The 17,438-nt window shown below is 42.8% G+C and overlaps 2 protein-coding genes and 1 pseudogene across 4 annotated transcripts; 1 reads left to right on the forward strand and 2 right to left on the reverse strand.

The window, feature by feature from the left end:
• Nucleotides 1–996: 996 nt before the first annotated feature.
• Nucleotides 997–3,467, reverse strand: nudt19 (nudix (nucleoside diphosphate linked moiety X)-type motif 19). The gene is made up of 3 exons (XM_035628364.2): nucleotides 2,586–3,467; nucleotides 1,735–1,942; nucleotides 997–1,513 (listed from the first exon to the last, which is right to left on the reverse strand). The coding sequence occupies exons 1-3, from the start codon at nucleotides 3,375–3,377 to the stop codon at nucleotides 1,329–1,331; spliced, it is 1,185 nt and encodes a 394-aa protein (XP_035484257.1). The 5' UTR covers nucleotides 3,378–3,467; the 3' UTR covers nucleotides 997–1,328.
• slc7a9 (solute carrier family 7 member 9) lies at nucleotides 3,408–16,265 on the forward strand. Of its 3 annotated transcripts, none has more exons than XM_035628362.2 (14): nucleotides 3,408–3,541; nucleotides 5,001–5,213; nucleotides 5,771–5,896; nucleotides 7,081–7,228; nucleotides 8,606–8,848; nucleotides 9,436–9,561; nucleotides 9,670–9,769; nucleotides 11,216–11,260; nucleotides 11,542–11,665; nucleotides 14,204–14,307; nucleotides 14,543–14,639; nucleotides 14,844–14,993; nucleotides 15,540–15,714; nucleotides 15,907–16,265. In XM_035628362.2, the coding sequence occupies exons 3-14, from the start codon at nucleotides 5,774–5,776 to the stop codon at nucleotides 15,966–15,968; spliced, it is 1,497 nt and encodes a 498-aa protein (XP_035484255.2). In that variant the 5' UTR covers nucleotides 3,408–3,541; nucleotides 5,001–5,213; nucleotides 5,771–5,773; the 3' UTR covers nucleotides 15,969–16,265. The 3 variants fall into 3 exon arrangements, with proteins under 3 accessions (XP_035484255.2, XP_035484256.2, XP_047187600.1); XM_035628363.2 differs by having other exon boundaries at nucleotides 15,568–15,714; XM_047331644.1 differs by having other exon boundaries at nucleotides 5,774–5,896.
• LOC118302036 lies at nucleotides 12,199–13,677 on the reverse strand (annotated as a pseudogene).
• Nucleotides 16,266–17,438: the final 1,173 nt, after the last annotated feature.

The following is a 17,438-nucleotide window of genomic DNA, read 5'->3' on the forward strand; positions in this document are numbered from 1 at the left end:
AGTAAAACTAAATAAATACATGTTTAATAATAAATTAATTCATGAATGGCAGACACGGGGTACAACCAATATGACAGATATCATTTCTTATGAGTCATTAATGTCATGGACACAGCTGCAAGCAAGGAAGACACAAACAAGAGAGGGTGGGTGCCCTGCAGGGCCTCCACCACTGACACATGCCCTCGTACTGAGAGGGACCACATCACCTACTAGCTGCAGGTGTTGTCTCTAAATCCCTTTGATATATCTAGCAGCCTACCTGTTACTATGGTAACAAGCCAAATTTGGTAAAAATAATAATTTCTAAAAGGGAACTATTGTATTTATTGCCAGATTTATTGCCACGCAGGACTTTTTTAACTGTTGTTCCCCTTGACAACATCTTTGACACAACAGACACTGACAAAGTCATATCCCTCCGTCTCATTCGAACTTCTGTAATCAAACAAAGCCAAGCAGCTCACACTAAACCCAACTCTAAGTAAACGAAACCACGAACCATGAAAAACGAGTATCTGGGTAAAACTTAAAAACCATTAGTTTAGTTGTTTTTTTTTTACAATAAGACATATAAGCATCCTGACTCTGGACCTCTCTTTATCTTTCTCTCTTTCCCTATTTCCTCCTACCTGCCATGTCAAGATCATCAGACATCTCAGCACTTCATTCCCTCTCCAAATTCATCATTCCTACAGGATCCTGACAGGGACACAAGAGTTTACTATAAAGTGACAAATATTAAGGAGCAACAGAGATGGGTGGAATTGTTTTGCTGTTCCAGACATTCCCAAATGTCCACTCTGGTTTTAGAACAGAGCTTCCAGAAAGAAACGGAGGTAGAGTTTTTCACACTTAATAAACAAATCCAAACTTTTACAACTACATTTTAATTCCTAATCTTTCATCATCGTGACAAGATTCCTGACAGTGATGATGCCTTTTCTCTCTTATCTTATCACTGTAGCTCATAACGAAATGAGGATAAATAAATACTACATGTATTTGTTTTTTATTAAAATAAATTATCGACACAGTTAAATGTTTCCCATGATTATTAATAAACACTTTCGAAAGAATTGCCCAATTGGACATTAAAACGTCTCATCTCTCCTCACCTCTCTGCTTTGGCAGCACACTGACATTCAACTTTATCTGCATCTTATGTTGAACTTGCTTTCTAAGTACAGGCCTCCAAAGTAGTCTGTATGAAAACAAATCCAGGCTCATGTGGCAAAACTGATAAAACAACCAGAAAATGCAAAAATAAGGGAGAGGTTGATGTTGTAAAAATATGAAACTTGTGTTGTTTCATGGGGTTTTCCATGTCAAAGCTGACTTTTTGACGAGGCTGGCTCCAACACTGGCAGCAGGTGGTTGAACTTTGGCTTGATGGTGATCTGTAGATTTATAGTATATGGATTCGAAAACACCATGCGGTGCAGTGCAGAATCGTCCAGAGGACCCTCCACCTGAGTCTTTTCCGAAGTGCCCAATGGGTAAAGTTTGTCACCTAGAAAGACAGGAGAGCCCAAGAGAGCAAAAAATGAAATAAGAAAATAATCAGCAAAGATCCACCTAATCAGTGACCTTCTTATAAAATAATGACCATCTCCAAATAACAACACAACCTCACAGTCGTCTGCCACAGAATAAAGGAATGCCAAACAGTATTTAGTCAATGAAACATTATGCTGGTTTGGATATGGATTTGGTTAAAAACACAATCGGCACCTGGAATCAGTGATATGTGCTGATCGTCTTCTATGGAAAAAATGGGCATCCACCGCTCGCAGCCCTTTGTGGCACGCTGGCTGGCAAAGTTGTGGAGGTCGTTTAACGAGGGGAAGCGGCACAGGCGGCTGAGCTCGTAGAACTGTGGAGGGGGGATGAACAACTCCTGTGCCTGGAAGCTCTGCAGGACCTCTGAAGGTGTGGACCACTGAAACACACAGAGAGAAGCAAGTTTTTTTTTCTCCCCCTTTAGTTTGGTACATTAAATGGCACCGAATACTACACTACAGTAGCACCAGCTCTATCTGTCCTCTTTGGTTATCAACACACAAAAACTCTGACAAGCGTGTGAGAACGGCAGCAGTGGAAACCCCTGGTGGAAATGTCTAGTTCCTATGCAGTTTGCCTATAACCCTCTGACCTAGATTGACTGACGGATGCAGGATGAACGTCTGACGGACAGGACAAGATCTAATGGCCTTGAACACAACACGGTCAGCCGCGTCTTGAGGTGGAAACATGTAACCCAGCATTGGTTTAGCATTATGTGATCGAATCAGCGAGTATGAGACACTGCTATTTCTTTTTTTCTCTACTCATTTTCTGAGTTATGTGCTTGAATAGTTCATCTGCAGATGCAGAATTAAACTCACGGAAAGACCAGTGTGGACTTTGCTCTTCTTCTCCGTCCTTACAACTGTCTTTCAACAAACTGCTGTTGAATCCAACCATGTGACTACATGTTATTGGTTTTCATCTTCACTTGTATTCTTAAAGTAAACCTCTGTGAAGCAGCATTTGACACTGTCACGTGTGCTCAACAACTGGACCGCACTTGGTTCCTGGGTCACCTGAAAGCGCTCGATCTCCTTCCGGTCCTGGAGGGTCTGCGGGGTCTCCTGCAGGCAGCACAGGAAGAAGGCCGTGTCGAACCTGGTCGCAAGGTCTTTGCGCTCGGGAGTCAGCCAGTTGCTCCACTCGTGTAGGGCCCAGATGTTGGGCAGCACCTCCAGCTCTCTGCACATCCTGGCGAAGTTGGAGGGGTTCTGGATCACCAGGGACCTCCACCTGTGGAGCTCGCCACTGTGCATCCCGTTCACCTCACAGTGCCGCGCCCGGTCGGTGGCGCCTCTGTCCCCGATGCCCTTTATCAAACGCCCCTCTTCCGGTTTGGGCACAGTCAGCAGCACGCCGGACTCCTCGAAGGTCTCCCGCAGCGCGCAGATCCGGAGGGCCACCTCTCCCGGGACAGGGGAGCCCAGCTCCCGTCGGTCCGTGGCGAAGATCGGAGGTCTGGTCCCCGCCGGCTGCCTGACACATCTCAGGCCGAAGTTGGGAAAGTCCGCGAAAGATTCGAAAATGTCCAGCCAGTCGCTTGAGAAGTCCGACGAGTCCACCTTGCCGCCGGGAAACACATACGCACTGGGCATGTATCCACTTTTACTGCTCCGTTTCAGCAGCAAAGTGCGGTAGTCGAAGGCGGCGCTGGGCGGCAGGTGTGACCGGCCACAGCTGTCGGCCACCGGCGAACCGGCAGCAGCTGACTCCGGCGTCCTTGACGGCAACATGCCCGCGCCGAGCCTGCGGCCTGCGGCCAGGATGAGGGTGGCCGCCTCCCTCCAGTGCTTCAGATTGGTGTTCATCGTGACACCCGAGAGAGTCTTGTTTTTAACTTGTCCCCGGACGCTTTTCAAAGTTGCAGCTCATCCAAACCGTGTTTTATGGAGGAAGTGGTGTAGATCGGGACAAACGCGAGCCGCTATCGCCCCCTACAGGCCGGATGACCTGCAGCGCTGCAGAGCAACAGGTACTGCACAAAGACACGTTCTGTCATTCTTTCCTTTCTTTCAACGTGTCTGTTACAGAACTTGTTCTATTCCGTTTTTTTTTTTAAATCTGACATTTTGTGTGTGGTTTTGCACCACATTTGAGGTAATCCAGGTAATTCAAGGACAACCAACAGCTGTTGAGTCAATAATGAGACATTAGGCATCTGACCTGACAAAGAAAGAGCAATAATTGCATCAATAATGGCATATTTCTGGTGCTATTTCTGAAAACAGTGCAAAGTCAGTTTTCGTCACAATCGGAATAAGGGCCAACTTTAAGGTTTTCACAAAATCTCTATCGAATTTGCCTTTGTCCAAACTAGACTAGTTGAAATATTGCAACAGACAGGAAAATCTGTTGAAAGACAGCAGGGGAGAAGAGAAAGTAAAAGTTGGTCAGTCCCAGCTCTAGTCTTTTATCCCGATGCTTGTTTAGCAGTGGGTTTTGATACCCATTTCTTAATAAAGTCATTTTTGTTGATAATGCACTTTCTGGCAGTGAATTTTTAGCACAATTTCCTGTTGTCTGAAGAGACAATTCATCACTCTGTACCAAAATGTTTCACTGAAAGAACGCCGTCCACCGAGTCTGAATTTTTGGCTGTAAATGCACATAATCAGATCCTAAGCCCTAGTTAATGTGTCTGAAACTTGCACCCTGTTATTGGTCATAAGTTCTTGTTTCTCAGGGTTACTGAGTTTATATGAAAATTTGTTCTTGTTTAGCAGATTACCATGAGCAGGCGAGGCTGTCATGCAGCAACTGTGACTGCGACAAGTGCATCAGAGAACTGCAGTCAGTGTTAGGGTGGATGTTAGAATAAACCCCCTGTCTCATTCCGAAGGTTATAATGACACACACACACACACACACACACACACACACACACAAACACACGTATAGACATGTAGTGTAGACACGTAGAGCAAAATCTGATTATATACTGATAAATATTTTAACATTAAAGCATAAAACGCAACTTCTCTAACAGGAGAGGACTGATTATATGAGATGGAGGGACAGAGTAGAAGTAGGGGAATGTAACACACAAACATATCCACACACAAATGTGCATGGACACACATGCAGGGGTATCACATATCCGTATCAAAGAGGCATTGTGAATGAGGTCTGGTGAGCTCCGACAGGAGGGAATGCAGTGTTTCAGAGTTTTTCTTGGAAACCAAAACGGTGTAAAAACAAATAAAAATGAAATGTTTCATGTTGGATCAGTCATATTTAACTTTGTGAGTCCCAGGAGCATCTTGATGGGATTGTTGGACTGTACCTGTACAGAGGATAATTTGTAACTTGCCATTACACCTGCATATAATACCTCCGCTCTGAGCTCTGATCAGTGGATTTCATTAACTCTCAACTAAACTATCTTTGCTTCGCTCTCCTTTCATGTCTTTACCCACCTCCCTTTCATCCAGGGGGTCCAATCGGATCTCGGGACCTCCCACCAGGGTGTGCTCAGGTTTTCATTTGCACCAGACATTCCTTTAGACATTTGCTTATATTTAACTTGGCTCAGTATCCCTTGAGAGCTCATATCAACGTACCTGGGTTTGAAAACCCCCACAAAAAACAAAAAAACATTCAAGGTTGAAGGAGCATCACTGAAGGGGTTTCAGTCCAAGTCATATGTAAGTACAAAGATCTTCTGAAATATGTATCTATTTATTTATCATCATATATCAAGTAGCTCTTTAACAAAGTCGTTTTCTGATTTAAATCAGTCTGTCAGTCTTTGACGTTACATAGTAAACTAGACAGAGCATTGTCATGTTTGTTAGATAGTTATTACAATCGTACATAACATTATCATGGGGGAGTGTGTGACATCTCCTAAATGAAATCTGCAGTGAACAGAAACACTAGTTGCTTTGAATTTATGGTGGTGCTTTTATGTCGAAATGAAAACTCACCCGGAAACAGAAAACAACATTTTTTTGCAGATTTTGAGGAAAAGCGTTGCTAAAGGTTCATTGTTCATTGTTTTGTTAGATGAAAGGAAATGGTGCTGCTATTGTCAGGGCTGCGTATTTCCCTATAAACCTTATCACTGGGTATGATGACCTTTGATAAATGAAATAAAGATAAGATGTACTAACTTTTGCGACATCAAACTCTGCAACTTGTAATGTAAAAGTTAATGCAACTGTAAAAAGAATAAATGGATTTGTGCTCTTTTGGCCACTAGCAGATGGAAATGGATGAAGACAGCATTAGGAAGAGGAAGGAGTCGCAGAACGGCTCCACCGGCCACAGCATTGACTCTCATGCTCAAGACAAACAGCTGATGAAGGCCACTGTGCTTCAAAAAGATGTGAGTGTGGGTGTGGGTGTGGGTGTGGGTGTTCCTGAGAATATGTCTCATTAGATGTTCACACAGCAGGATCCCCCATCCGTACCTTTTGGGGCTGTGACTGAGTACCCGGCTGTACCACCACAACCATCTCCACACATTAACTCCACAATGATCCAGTCGGTGGTGCTGTCCAGGCCCCCTTAAGCTCCCTAAGCCCTGAGGTGAATTTGCCTATCCGGTTAGCTGGGAAGGAAAAAAAGGAACCCAACATGATAAAATCCACGTGTATATGTGTGTGTGGGTTAAATATTAGCAAGAACCCATGACAGTGGACATTAAGTTTTTATGTGTTCAGATAAAACAAGACTAAGAGTCTACACTTCCTATATTCTCTCTCCCTATTTTTCCAGGTTTTGGCCTCTGAGTAAAGAATTGACACATTTAGCTGCTAAAGGCCTTCCTCTGTTTACCAGCTATACTTGCTAACTTTGTCTTTCTGCTGTTTGGTGCTGGACATGTAGCACTGAAGCGATTTTCATTTTCTTCCCTAGGCCGAAACCATTGAATAAAAACAGTGATGTTGTGGTTGTAAAACCAAATGTGTTCATTGATATTGGCTGCATTGACGTTTTTATATCAGTCAATAACTCTCATATTACAAATTAAATACAAATTGTTACAGGATTTTGGGTGCTGGCATGAGGCTGCGGTCACACACACCCAAATGTAGCAGTGCCAAATCTTTGCCTCACATTCACTTCCAATTTGTGCAAGCAAGGGGGTGAAAAAAACATATAATTGCGTAGATGTGACCGTGCGCTCACTAAGTAAAAGCAAGGTAGACTACTTGTGCATCAAAACAGCAGCCTACATCAGAATTCACAATCAATAAAATCCCTATCTCAGTGCAATTTAAACAACTAACAAACTGCAACTATAAACTGCAGTAAATAACGTCTGTCATCAAGTGCTTAAGGTTGAAGTTTATACAACATGGTCAACACGAAGCTCCAATATCCAATTTATCCACATGATGTGTGTTATCTAGTCAGATATTCACTTGCCTTTTAGCTTTGGTTGTGTAAAGATGAAATAGTCCTCCAAATAGTTTTTTTTTTCTGAAATTCACCGCAGATAGCATTCAAGCAGGTTCAAATGTGTTCAAATGTCGTTTAACTTTTGTTCTGTGTGTGTTTGGTCAGGTCGGTTTGGTGAGTGGCACCTGTCTGATTGTGGGGACTATGATCGGCTCAGGGATCTTCATCTCTCCTAAGTCTGTTCTGCTGTACTCCGGAGCTGTGGGACCCTGCCTCCTCATCTGGGCTGCCTGTGGCGTGTTAGCCACTCTGGGTGAGAATGCCATCCAAACCAGTACACCACTTTATTCAGCATCGGAGTCGTGTTGTTGTACCAGGGGCAGGTGGTCTAATATTATTTCCCCCACATGTATGTTTATGATGGCGAAACCCCAAGTGGGGTGGGATTACAGGAATTTGAGTGCTTGGTGTTTCCTCACTATGGAGCAGCATGCAGAGCAGATTATAAACAGATACGATTGCTGTGTATACTATTGCTTTTGTAGGACTTTATGGCACTTTAAATAACTTCATTATTCTAAAGCAAAACATAGATTATCCTTTCCTTGCTATTAATAAGTAAGGCAGGTTGTCAGGTTTAACTTCCATTACTGAGGTGATTTTTCTGAGATCTTTTGTTCGTCAAGCCAGAGGCCCAAACAAAAGATTTATGACCTATAATGCAGCCAGCCAACAGGGGGCGATCACTGTTCTTGGGGACAGTGGAGAGACAAATCTTCTGTGTGCTCATAAAATGCTGTAAGTTATAATTATTTCTCTGAAGGGCCACGGTGGACAGAATGACATGACTAATAGACGCAGAGACACTGACAAAATAAACTGTCAACAACAGAGTGGACTGCTTTGTCAGGGATGTGTGATTGTTGCTCTACATTCATTAAGTTCATTCGGTGTGATTTTGCATCTATCAACAATAGATGTATTAGTCATGCGTTCATTCGTTAGTCATGCATTAGTTGTTTGTTTTGTTTGCTGTAAAAATGCCAAGATTTCCACAAAGCAAAGCTGCACGTTAGGAACTCAGAATTTTGAGATGTGGGACTCTGTCCTTTATTGGCAGCATAAAATTGTTGGTTTCTAATTTGGCAAATCGTAAACACACTAAAAAGTCCTGTGTCATTAAAATTGTGAGCTTACTTATTAATGGTAATCAGGTCCCCATAAGTTTGCCATCCTCATTTTTCCATCACCTGACAATAAAATCCCACCGGAAACATTTCATCAAAAAAAAAAAAAAAAAAAGGACTGTAAGTGGTAAATGGGCTCTATAGTGCTTTTCTGTTTTTATCGACCGCTCAAAGTGCTTTCCAATACAGTCACATTCAGGCATTCACATACACAGTCATACAGCACTTCTATTTAACCGTGCTTTTTCTGTCACCTTATCACACTGCCGGCACAGCCTTCAGAGGCAATTTAGGGCTAAGACATATTTCTCATTAAGTCTGACATTAGTTACCTGTAGTCTCATAGTCTGATTTTAACCATTGGGGGTTTTGTTTTTTCTGCTTGGGGATAATGGTATTAACACAGATTTTAGATTATCAAATGACTGCAAGGATTACGCAATCCTTCTTTTAGTCTGTTTTACAAAGTCTCTCTAAATGTGTTTGTATGTCTGTCTGCACAGGGGCACTGTGCTATGCCGAGCTTGGCACCATGATCACCAAATCGGGGGGAGACTATTCATATTTAAATGAGGCTTTTGGACCCCTCGTAGCCTACCTTTACTCCTGGACTACTGTCATGGTGTTGAAGCCCTCCTCCTTTGCCATCATCACACTGAGCTTTGCAGAATACGCCTCCACTCCTTTCTACCCCGGCTGCACTCCTCCCCTTATAGTAACCAAGTGTCTGTCAGCAGCAGCTATAGGTAAGTTTTCCTGTAATCCCGTGAGTCAACGGTTAGGATCAGTAAACTGCACATGCTGTCTAAGTGGTCTTCACCACCGCCTAAGAGGTTATGCAAAAACTACAGAACAGATTTCCAGGAAAGTTGGTGGAAGGATGGCCCAACAAAAGAACCCATTCAATTATGGCACAGATCTGCATGAAGGAGCGGATCCAGGATTTTTTTTCACACTTCCTTCAATATTTGTGAGATAGGGCGTTCTTTAACATTTGTTGATCAGGCATATTTTGGGGGCTGATATCTATTAGTGTGCAATTTGGTTCTTGAATGAATATAAGGGGACTGCAGGGCCTTGGCAGAGGTATGCGCTCCACTGAGTGCCGCACGCAAAAACTACGGAACAGATTTCCACGAACCTTTCTGTGAGTGAACGGAAACTCAACATTTCTGTTGATCATGTAAAACTTCAAATTTATTGTAAAATAACCTAAACAAAGAAGAATTAGACATATGTGATAGAAGTGTTATAAATATTGATTTTTCTTTTTAAGATGCCATTTATTTCAAATGTCAAAGTAAGAATCTTGTAATTTCTTCTTTCTTCTCAGTGATAATCGTCTCAGTCAACTGTTTCAGTGTCAGACTGGCAACGTATTTGCAGAACTTCTTCACTGCAGCCAAACTTTTCATTATTTCCGTCATAGTGGTAGCTGGCATTGTTCTGTTGGCTCAAGGTGAGTTTTCTTGTACCATCAGTGCCTTTGATTCACTTTTGTAATGTGATGAAACGTCAATTTAAAAAATAAATGTATTTCATGTATTTGTCGTGTGCTCCTTTCCAGGAAACACTGTGACTTTGTCAAATGCATTTAATGGCACATCATCATCGTTTGGAGCATATGGACTGGCGTTTTATAATGGGCTTTGGGCTTATGATGGATGGTAACACTCACACTTCACACCCCCCCCCCCCCCCCCCCCCCCCCAACAGGATGTACGGGATTGACCCTGCTCCTCCATAAAGTAATGCACTGAAGTGCCTTTTCCTGCTGACTCAATATGAGGAGCACTGTTACCCCTTCAGCATCCAGTTTTCTGTTTTTTTTCCCCCATGTTGTAGTGGCACCCTTTTTTCCACAAGTTTCACAATAAAGCAACACGTGAGCCTCCCTTTCAGCTGCACAAATATGTAGAGTCAACCCTCTCACAATCTTCTTGTTGTCTCCAGAATAGGCCATACAATGCAGTTACGGAAACAATCAACCATAGCGGCTAAATTCTCTCAGACCAGATACCAGGTCTTTTGAGGTCACACAGACAATGCAGTCAGCCTCGGTGATGGCAACCATCAAAATCCTTCGAGATTGAATGGCAGCAGTTCACTCAGGTCCTCTGCATATTAGATGCTATGGACTGTGTCGGCACCGTGTCTCCCCATGTTTGGTTATATTTTGTAACCTTTAATGAGTCCGTGCTTGCACTGTAAAAGCTGTAAGTGTTGATTTAGATAGGTGTTTGTGCATTACAGAGCACCAGCAGGTGACGCCTGTCACCTCTTGGCTAATAAGGATGACCTGTGGAGTGTTATAGATTATATTCCTACTGTAACTGAACAGTCACTGGTGAGCTCTTTCCCCAGGTCTCTGTCTGCACTGTAGCTTCGTGGTTTCCACAGCATTGCCCGTCTGCTGTGCTGTGACCAGCTGTGACTTTTTATTTGCCCCTTCCATCTTCCTCCTGGTGCAGGAGTGTGAGGCAGAGCATTGTTGCCTGACTGAGGTTCCTTTGTTTGTGCTGTGTGATTTTGGAAGGTTGTATCCACGCTCCCTGGTCGCATTTTCTGAGGCGACTTGAACTGGTGACTGACTCATGCACACGCAAGGCTAAAACAATTAGAACCAATAGGGCCGATTAGAAAGGTCTGTATGAAATGTCATAACATACCATGTCACTGACATGGGCGGCTGTGGCTCAGGAGGAAGTGTTGTTTGTCCACCAACCTTTGTCCGCCAACCTACTCGATGATGGTGAATGTGACTTTCCTGTAAAGCACTTTGAGTGGTCTTTAGGACTAGAAAAGCGCTATATAAATACAGTCCATTTACCATTTACTGACACTGACAATGCTGAGGCGGGATTACAGTGATTCCTTATATAGGGTCAGTACTGCAAGTAAAACTAGTCTTGTCAAGGCCATGCATATTTTGACATGCTGCTGTGCAGAGGAGAGAGTGATCAAGCCTTTAGAGTTTTGGGAGATGTATGCTTATAATTCAATAACTACCCAATTTGGAGATATTACAATTTGGCTTGGCCTTTATTTGCAGGATGCTACATTCAGAGTAGACATATATGTTGATTATATTTCCACTCGCATTGTTTTCCCAGGAATCAACTGAATTTCATCACAGAGGAACTGAAAGACCCCTACAGGTAAGATGAAGACTCAGTGTTAAAAGGCTACACTTTTTAAGTAGCAGTTTTTAAGGTGTCTCTCTACAATTCACGTCTGAACACTCAGAGCTCAAGTCAGAGCAAGCATATTGGCACGGCAATTAAGTGCAGCACAGTTCACATAGGAACACTGAACAGAAAAAGAGCAAATCTTTTAATCGTTCGTTTGTCTCAAGCACGGCATGTATCCTGTTAAAATGTGTCCAATGCACAACACATTTTCCTGCTAAATCACTAATGTTTTTGTTAATTACTCTTAGGAATTTGCCTCTCGCCATTCTCATTGGGATCCCCCTGGTTTCTGTGTGCTACATGTTGGTCAACGTTGCTTACTTCACTGCTATGACCACCACTGAACTGCTGTTGTCTCCAGCCGTTGCTGTGGTAAGGAAGATGGAAGGCTGCCATGGTTGTAGGGTAGTTGAAAGCCATGGATTGCCATGAAGTTTAATTTTTATTTCAATATGGCCAGTAAGTGTGGTGTTCAATCAAATAATAAATCAACTGCCCTGATATGAGCCAGTCATTGTCTTAAGGGTATGCAGGAATAGGACCCAATTGCAATTGAGTGCCAAAAATAATAATTTTAACAAATGGAAACGAAAACAGATTCACAATGTCAAAATTAGATAATAATTGAGAATTCAAATGTGACAGAAAAAATTATCTGACAGAGGAGTTTGAATAAATATTGAGACTTTCAACTTCTATGCCATGTGCCAGATCAAGATTGAGGGTGCGATTAAAACAGTGAGTGGTTCATTTACGAATCACCCACTATAATGACATTATGTGTGCTGAGCCGTAACTCAGATAAAAAGTCTGAAAATTCAGATAAAATCACGGGGCAGGTGGACGAAATACAACAACTAGAAGAACTGTTTTTTTTTGTTGTTGTTGTTGTCTGAGGCTTAGAGTTAGGTTTTCAAATGAATTAGAACTTTGTTTAGGTCGAGGGTTGAACAACAAGTCTGATCTGGTTTGGGGGCCACCGTCAGCTCCTTGACCCTGTTGGCGTGGCGTAGTGTGTTGAGTGTGCTATCACAGGATTTCCTGCCAGGGGAGATTGTTGCAATCATGCATGTGTGTGAATTTCCCCCGATGAAGGAGTCTCTCAGGACCTGAGGCAGCTTACTGCCTCTGAATGGAGCGTGGGGCTTGTTACGGCCAAGAGCCCTGATACACTCCTTGAGCGCCAGCAGGCTTTTGTTGATCTCCGCTCCCTCCAGGCGCGTTTGGCGGCCGGCACGAGATGTATCTGCCCCCCTCTCGTTTCCAGCAAGGTCGATTAGGGAGAACTTGCGGTGCATCTTCCCCGACGTCTGAAGTATGACCTGGAATACAGCGTGGCTGCGAGACGAGTGCGTGTTGGCTGAGGTCTGCCCTGATGTTCTGCAGCTGTTGCCCATTTCTATGAGTTTCAGGACATCCTCTGCACACTTGACCTCCTTCTCCTGAAGCCCCACAACCTGAACTTGCTGTTTCCCGTCCTCCAAAACCCTCAGCTTAACTTTCCACTGCCCGTCTGCCCAAAGGCAAAGCAGGTGGCCATGCCTCTCTCAAAAATGGTCTCCACTAGATGTTTGGCAGTGAACCTGTAAACTGTGTCATTGGTGGTGCTGTCATCAAAAGCATAGTCAAAGCGGAAGGTTTGGTTCTCCAAACTTGAGGAGTGTGTCCGTTTTCTGTCTAGGTTCATGGACCATCACCACGTGCTTACTGGGGATGGTGATCACATCCAAATCTTTCATGGCCAACTCTTCTTTGTTGAGTGGACGTGTCCTCACACAAACACATACTCTGTGCTCTTCAGCCAGATCTGCTGTGGTCAGGGGCCGGTAGTCTAGACTGGTGTACACGATCTCATTGTGAGGAGTGGTGTCCACCTCCTGAGATCTGTTCTCCCTGAGCTGAAGCCGACGCCTCTCTCTCTTCTCCTGCAGTTTCTCCGCCTTCACACAGTTTGACTTCCTCCGTGCATTCTGCAGCTGCTGTTGTGTCTGAGCTTTATTGGGCTGTGCAGGCCGCTGGGATGGGGTCGGTGGTGCCGGCTCTGGTTGCTGAGGCTGCTGGGGTCTGGCCCCGGTCGGAATCACTCTGTTATCCCTGGCTGGAGTGTCCTAGTAGATGCTATCATCCGTCGGTTCTTTGCGATTTTTTTGACCTTTACACATGTGGATGAACGGGGGCTGGAGTCTCTGGACTAGGGGTAATCTCATCTGGAGCCACATCAAGTCAATTTCTTTGCCTATTGTGTCTCCATTTTCTATCCACTCCGTTGTGATGCTATTGTTTTCTTCATTCAGCGAGGTCACCATTACCTGGTGTTTACGTCCATCACTGCGCTTCATCTCCACATAAGTACCGGCGACAATCTTCACAAAGGCAGACGCCATTCTACATTTAACAAATAACAGAAACAGGACTAACGACTTCTTGCAAGGCGCGGAAATGCAGTCAAGTTTTTGTATTTTTAAATGTGGTCAAGTGTTTCTCGCCTCTGTCTGCTATGATTCAAATGGGATTCTGAGCGACAGTGGAAGCAAACGGACCAACACTTCTGGCACAGGCCTTCAAGTGAGATGAGTGTCAATCAACTGCTACATGGCAGCAATATGAAACTGAACTTAAAAAATTCTCTTCAACTAGCTCTCATTCCCACAAAGAAAAAACCTGAACCTGATCTTTTTCAATGTTCAGATTTTGGTTCTGCAATTTTAGGCTAACTAGCACACACTTAATTAGGTAGTTTACAATTTCAATATTAAAGAAAACATGTACTACAAAAAAATAATTGTCCTAATCGGAGTAATTAACTGGCAAAGTTTGATGGTTATATGAATAAGTTACATTTTTCTTTTACCCTATTTGCGTCTTTCTCCCTTGTCTTTAAGTATATATATTTTTTGTTCTCCTCCTCAGACGTTTGGAGACAGAGTCCTTTACCCTGTGTCATGGATCATTCCTCTCTTTGTTGTCTTCTCCACATTTGGTTCTGCCAATGGAAGCTGCTTCACTGCTGGCCGGTAAGAGACAACCGTCACATTGTATGAATGAAATACAGATGTATACAAGTGTACATTTGTGTTCATGAGAACAAAAGCACAATTAAATAAAGTTGAAAGTGAGAATATTAATGTGTATCAGATGTGGAAAAACCTGGCAGACCAAAGGACAGAGGCAGAAATAGGAGGAAAAAAACACAAGACGGTAGAGTACAACAATTACTAAACATAACTAAACATAATTCTCTCCCCACAGACTGGCCTACGTATCTGGTAGAGAGGGTCACATGGTGAAAATTTTATCCTATATTAGTCTAAAGCGCTACACCCCATCGCCTGCTCTCATTTTCAACGTGAGTTCTGCAGAAATGTGTAAATGTACTTCCTCAGTTTTAGGTTTTAACATCTGACTCATTTATCGTTATAATTTTGGGCTGATAATTCACTCCATGATCAGATGCGTTCAGATTTTTTTTTGTCCATTGAAGTATAAAACTACATTTTTTCTATTACTATATGTCTCACTGTTTGGTGCATGTTATTGTTTTATGTTTTAGGGTCTTTTGGCTATTTTCTACATCATCCCAGCAGACATCAACACTCTCATTAACTACTTCAGCTTTGCTCAGTGGGCGTTTTACGGTCTGACATCACTGGCTCTCATAGTGATGCGATTCACCAGGAAGGAGCTCCATAGACCGGTGAAGGTGAGGATTTCTGATCAAGCCACAGTTTCTGGTCGTCTTTTAGGAGATCACCCCTCTTTTATATGATTTCTTCCCAGCAGCTCTTCTTGTTCAGGTTATTTAATTTGTTAATTTGAAACTGCAACACACTTTGCACACATTAAGCGTCCAGTGCCATTTTGGAAATGGTTTCAACTCCTTGTTGCTGAAGTGCTGTGAAGGCATCATTAACTGACCGGTAGTAAGACTGTTGATATCGATACGTTTTTAAAGTGATTAATCTAGACAATACTGGCTTTATCAGTGGAATACAGTCAACAATGTTTAACAGCAACTACAACAAATGCAAAATTTGCTGATAGACACAAAGGCACTATATACACTAATTATTACAAATATATATTTTTCAAATGTGTTCTGGACTTGATTTCCGCTTACATTTTAATTGGATCTGTACAAGCTCATCAATATACTAAATAATATATTAAAATCATCGGTTATTCTATATCCTAGGGTACAAGTGAAAATGAAACACTTAAGCTTGTGTAAATCTGTTATAACTTGAAGGTTCCGATTGTCCTGCCATGCCTAATAGTGCTGGTGTCGTGCTACTTGGTCCTGGCCCCCATCATTGATAAGCCAGAACTGGAATATCTCTACTGTGCCATCTTCATCTTCGGGGGATGTCTCCTCTACTACCCTTTCGTCCACCTGAAGGTGAAATGGGCCCGAAGACTCATTAGTAAGTTTACTTTTCATTTCTACCAAAATTCAAGTTACTGCAATCTTTCAATAGGCTCTGGATTATCGGTAGAAAATGAAATGGGAAATAGGGGAAAACCAATGAATTAAGTTTAATGTCATGTTGTGCCGACCCCATAGTGAAACAACCTGAACAGTGTTGATGTGACCTTTGTCCCCCTCTCCCTCGCAGGGCCCATTACTATGCATCTGCAGCTACTGATGGAGGTAGTTCCTGCTGAGAAAACTGAATGAGGAGGGACAACCAGGTCAACTTCTGTTGCTTGTCGCGAAACATGTCAGGCCTGCTTTAGAAAACAGTGGACTGGTCCTGTGGCAGCCGGAGCTTAGTCAAAATGCGGAGCTGACATTTCTTGAATGTCAGCTGTGTGACAAAGGTAAAAGTATTGTGTTCATGAACTTGTTTACCAGTATACTTATGTATATAATTACTGAAAGAGAGCCAGATTGACCGTATTCTGATGATGTCTGTCTTCATACAAAGAGGCAATTAAAAACAATTTGTGATTCCAGAAAATCGCAGCTGATTCATCACGAGTGTTAATGCTTCCTTTCACAGGCCATGAATCATAAGAATAGTGTCGGTTGTGGATGTGTGATTACGAGACGTGTTGGCAGTACTTCTGGTTACTGATAATGAATGCATAATCCAGTTAAACGCCATTGGATATCACTTTCAAAAACACAGCTGAGTGAGGAATATCACATTGAATGCAATTAGCAGTGCCAGATTTAGAACACTGACTGAATAAAATCAACATGAGGAAACTTTCAGGGGGTCAACGACGTCACAGAGCCACTGGATCCTTATCTGGTTCATCACTGGCAGATAGTTGATTGGTCTTTGCTGCCCTCTAGTGGCACTTAACGTATCAAAGTGGAGACAAACCATGATTTCCCATGTGTAATCCGTGGTGTAAAAGTGAAGATTTTCTCCAGTAGGTGCCAGTAAATTTGCATTGGCCACGCCGAATGACAGGATTTTCAGAGAAGCTGCTTACTAACTTCTGCCAAATCATGCTGGAAGTGTCTGTAGACGCAGAATGTGGGTTGTGTAGCCCGTCATGCTCGGCTCAGTTCAAATGTGCACGGTGCTTTTTGGTAAAGACAGCTGTTGTACTGCAGATTCAACTCAACAGGTCCCACATGAAGACTGAATAAATGTTGACAAAATGCAGAACTCCCCTGGCATTGACCAGCGCGAAATGAGATTTGTGATTCAGTGCACATTAAAAAAAATAACACAAATACTCAGGCTTACCCTGTCATATCCCCTACACCAAAGTAGTATTTTTTTTTGTTGACATTTTGCACTGATCAAAGAAGAGCAGTTACATTCTGTTTCATCACCCTTTAATGGCCATTGAGTCCCAGGATGAACCAAAGCACATTCATCATTTGGTTACTGGGCAGAAAGAAACGACTCTGAAAGAACAAAAATAGTTCTGTCTTTATATGATGTTGGTGCTTCAACTCTCCATTCAATGTCTGCGTTGTCAACTCAATGTCCACTTGTCTGTATTTGGGAAATCTAATTATTCAAGGTCAGTGACATGTAACTCCCATAAATGACAGGGAGACTTGAGTTGTGGTCCTGGTGGATGCATGTGTGCACTTTCATGAATAGCCAAGAGTACTTAATACTATGGGGCATGATTTATCATGAAGCTAATGGTGTGGGGAGAAGATGAAGTGGTTACATTT

Source organism: Scophthalmus maximus, chromosome 4 (genome assembly GCF_022379125.1).
Source record: "Scophthalmus maximus strain ysfricsl-2021 chromosome 4, ASM2237912v1, whole genome shotgun sequence".
Lineage (NCBI taxonomy): Eukaryota > Metazoa > Chordata > Actinopteri > Pleuronectiformes > Scophthalmidae > Scophthalmus > Scophthalmus maximus.

Bases quoted from the DNA above. Each gene is read 5' to 3' on its own strand.
- nudt19 (XM_035628364.2), bottom strand. From the start codon at position 3,377: ATGAACACCAATCTGAAGCACTGGAGGGAGGCGGCCACCCTCATCCTG. The intron at 1,943-2,585 runs GTGACCCAGGAA...TGTGTGTTTCAG, and splicing joins AGGAGATCGAGCGCTTTCAG to TGGTCCACACCTTCAGAGGT. The intron at 1,514-1,734 runs GTGCCGATTGTG...CTGTCTTTCTAG, and splicing joins GCACATATCACTGATTCCAG to GTGACAAACTTTACCCATTG.
- slc7a9 (XM_035628362.2), top strand. From the start codon at position 5,774: ATGGAAATGGATGAAGACAGCATTAGGAAGAGGAAGGAGTCGCAGAAC. The intron at 8,849-9,435 runs GTAAGTTTTCCT...CTTTCTTCTCAG, and splicing joins TCTGTCAGCAGCAGCTATAG to TGATAATCGTCTCAGTCAAC. The intron at 15,715-15,906 runs GTAAGTTTACTT...TCTCCCTCGCAG, and splicing joins ATGGGCCCGAAGACTCATTA to GGCCCATTACTATGCATCTG.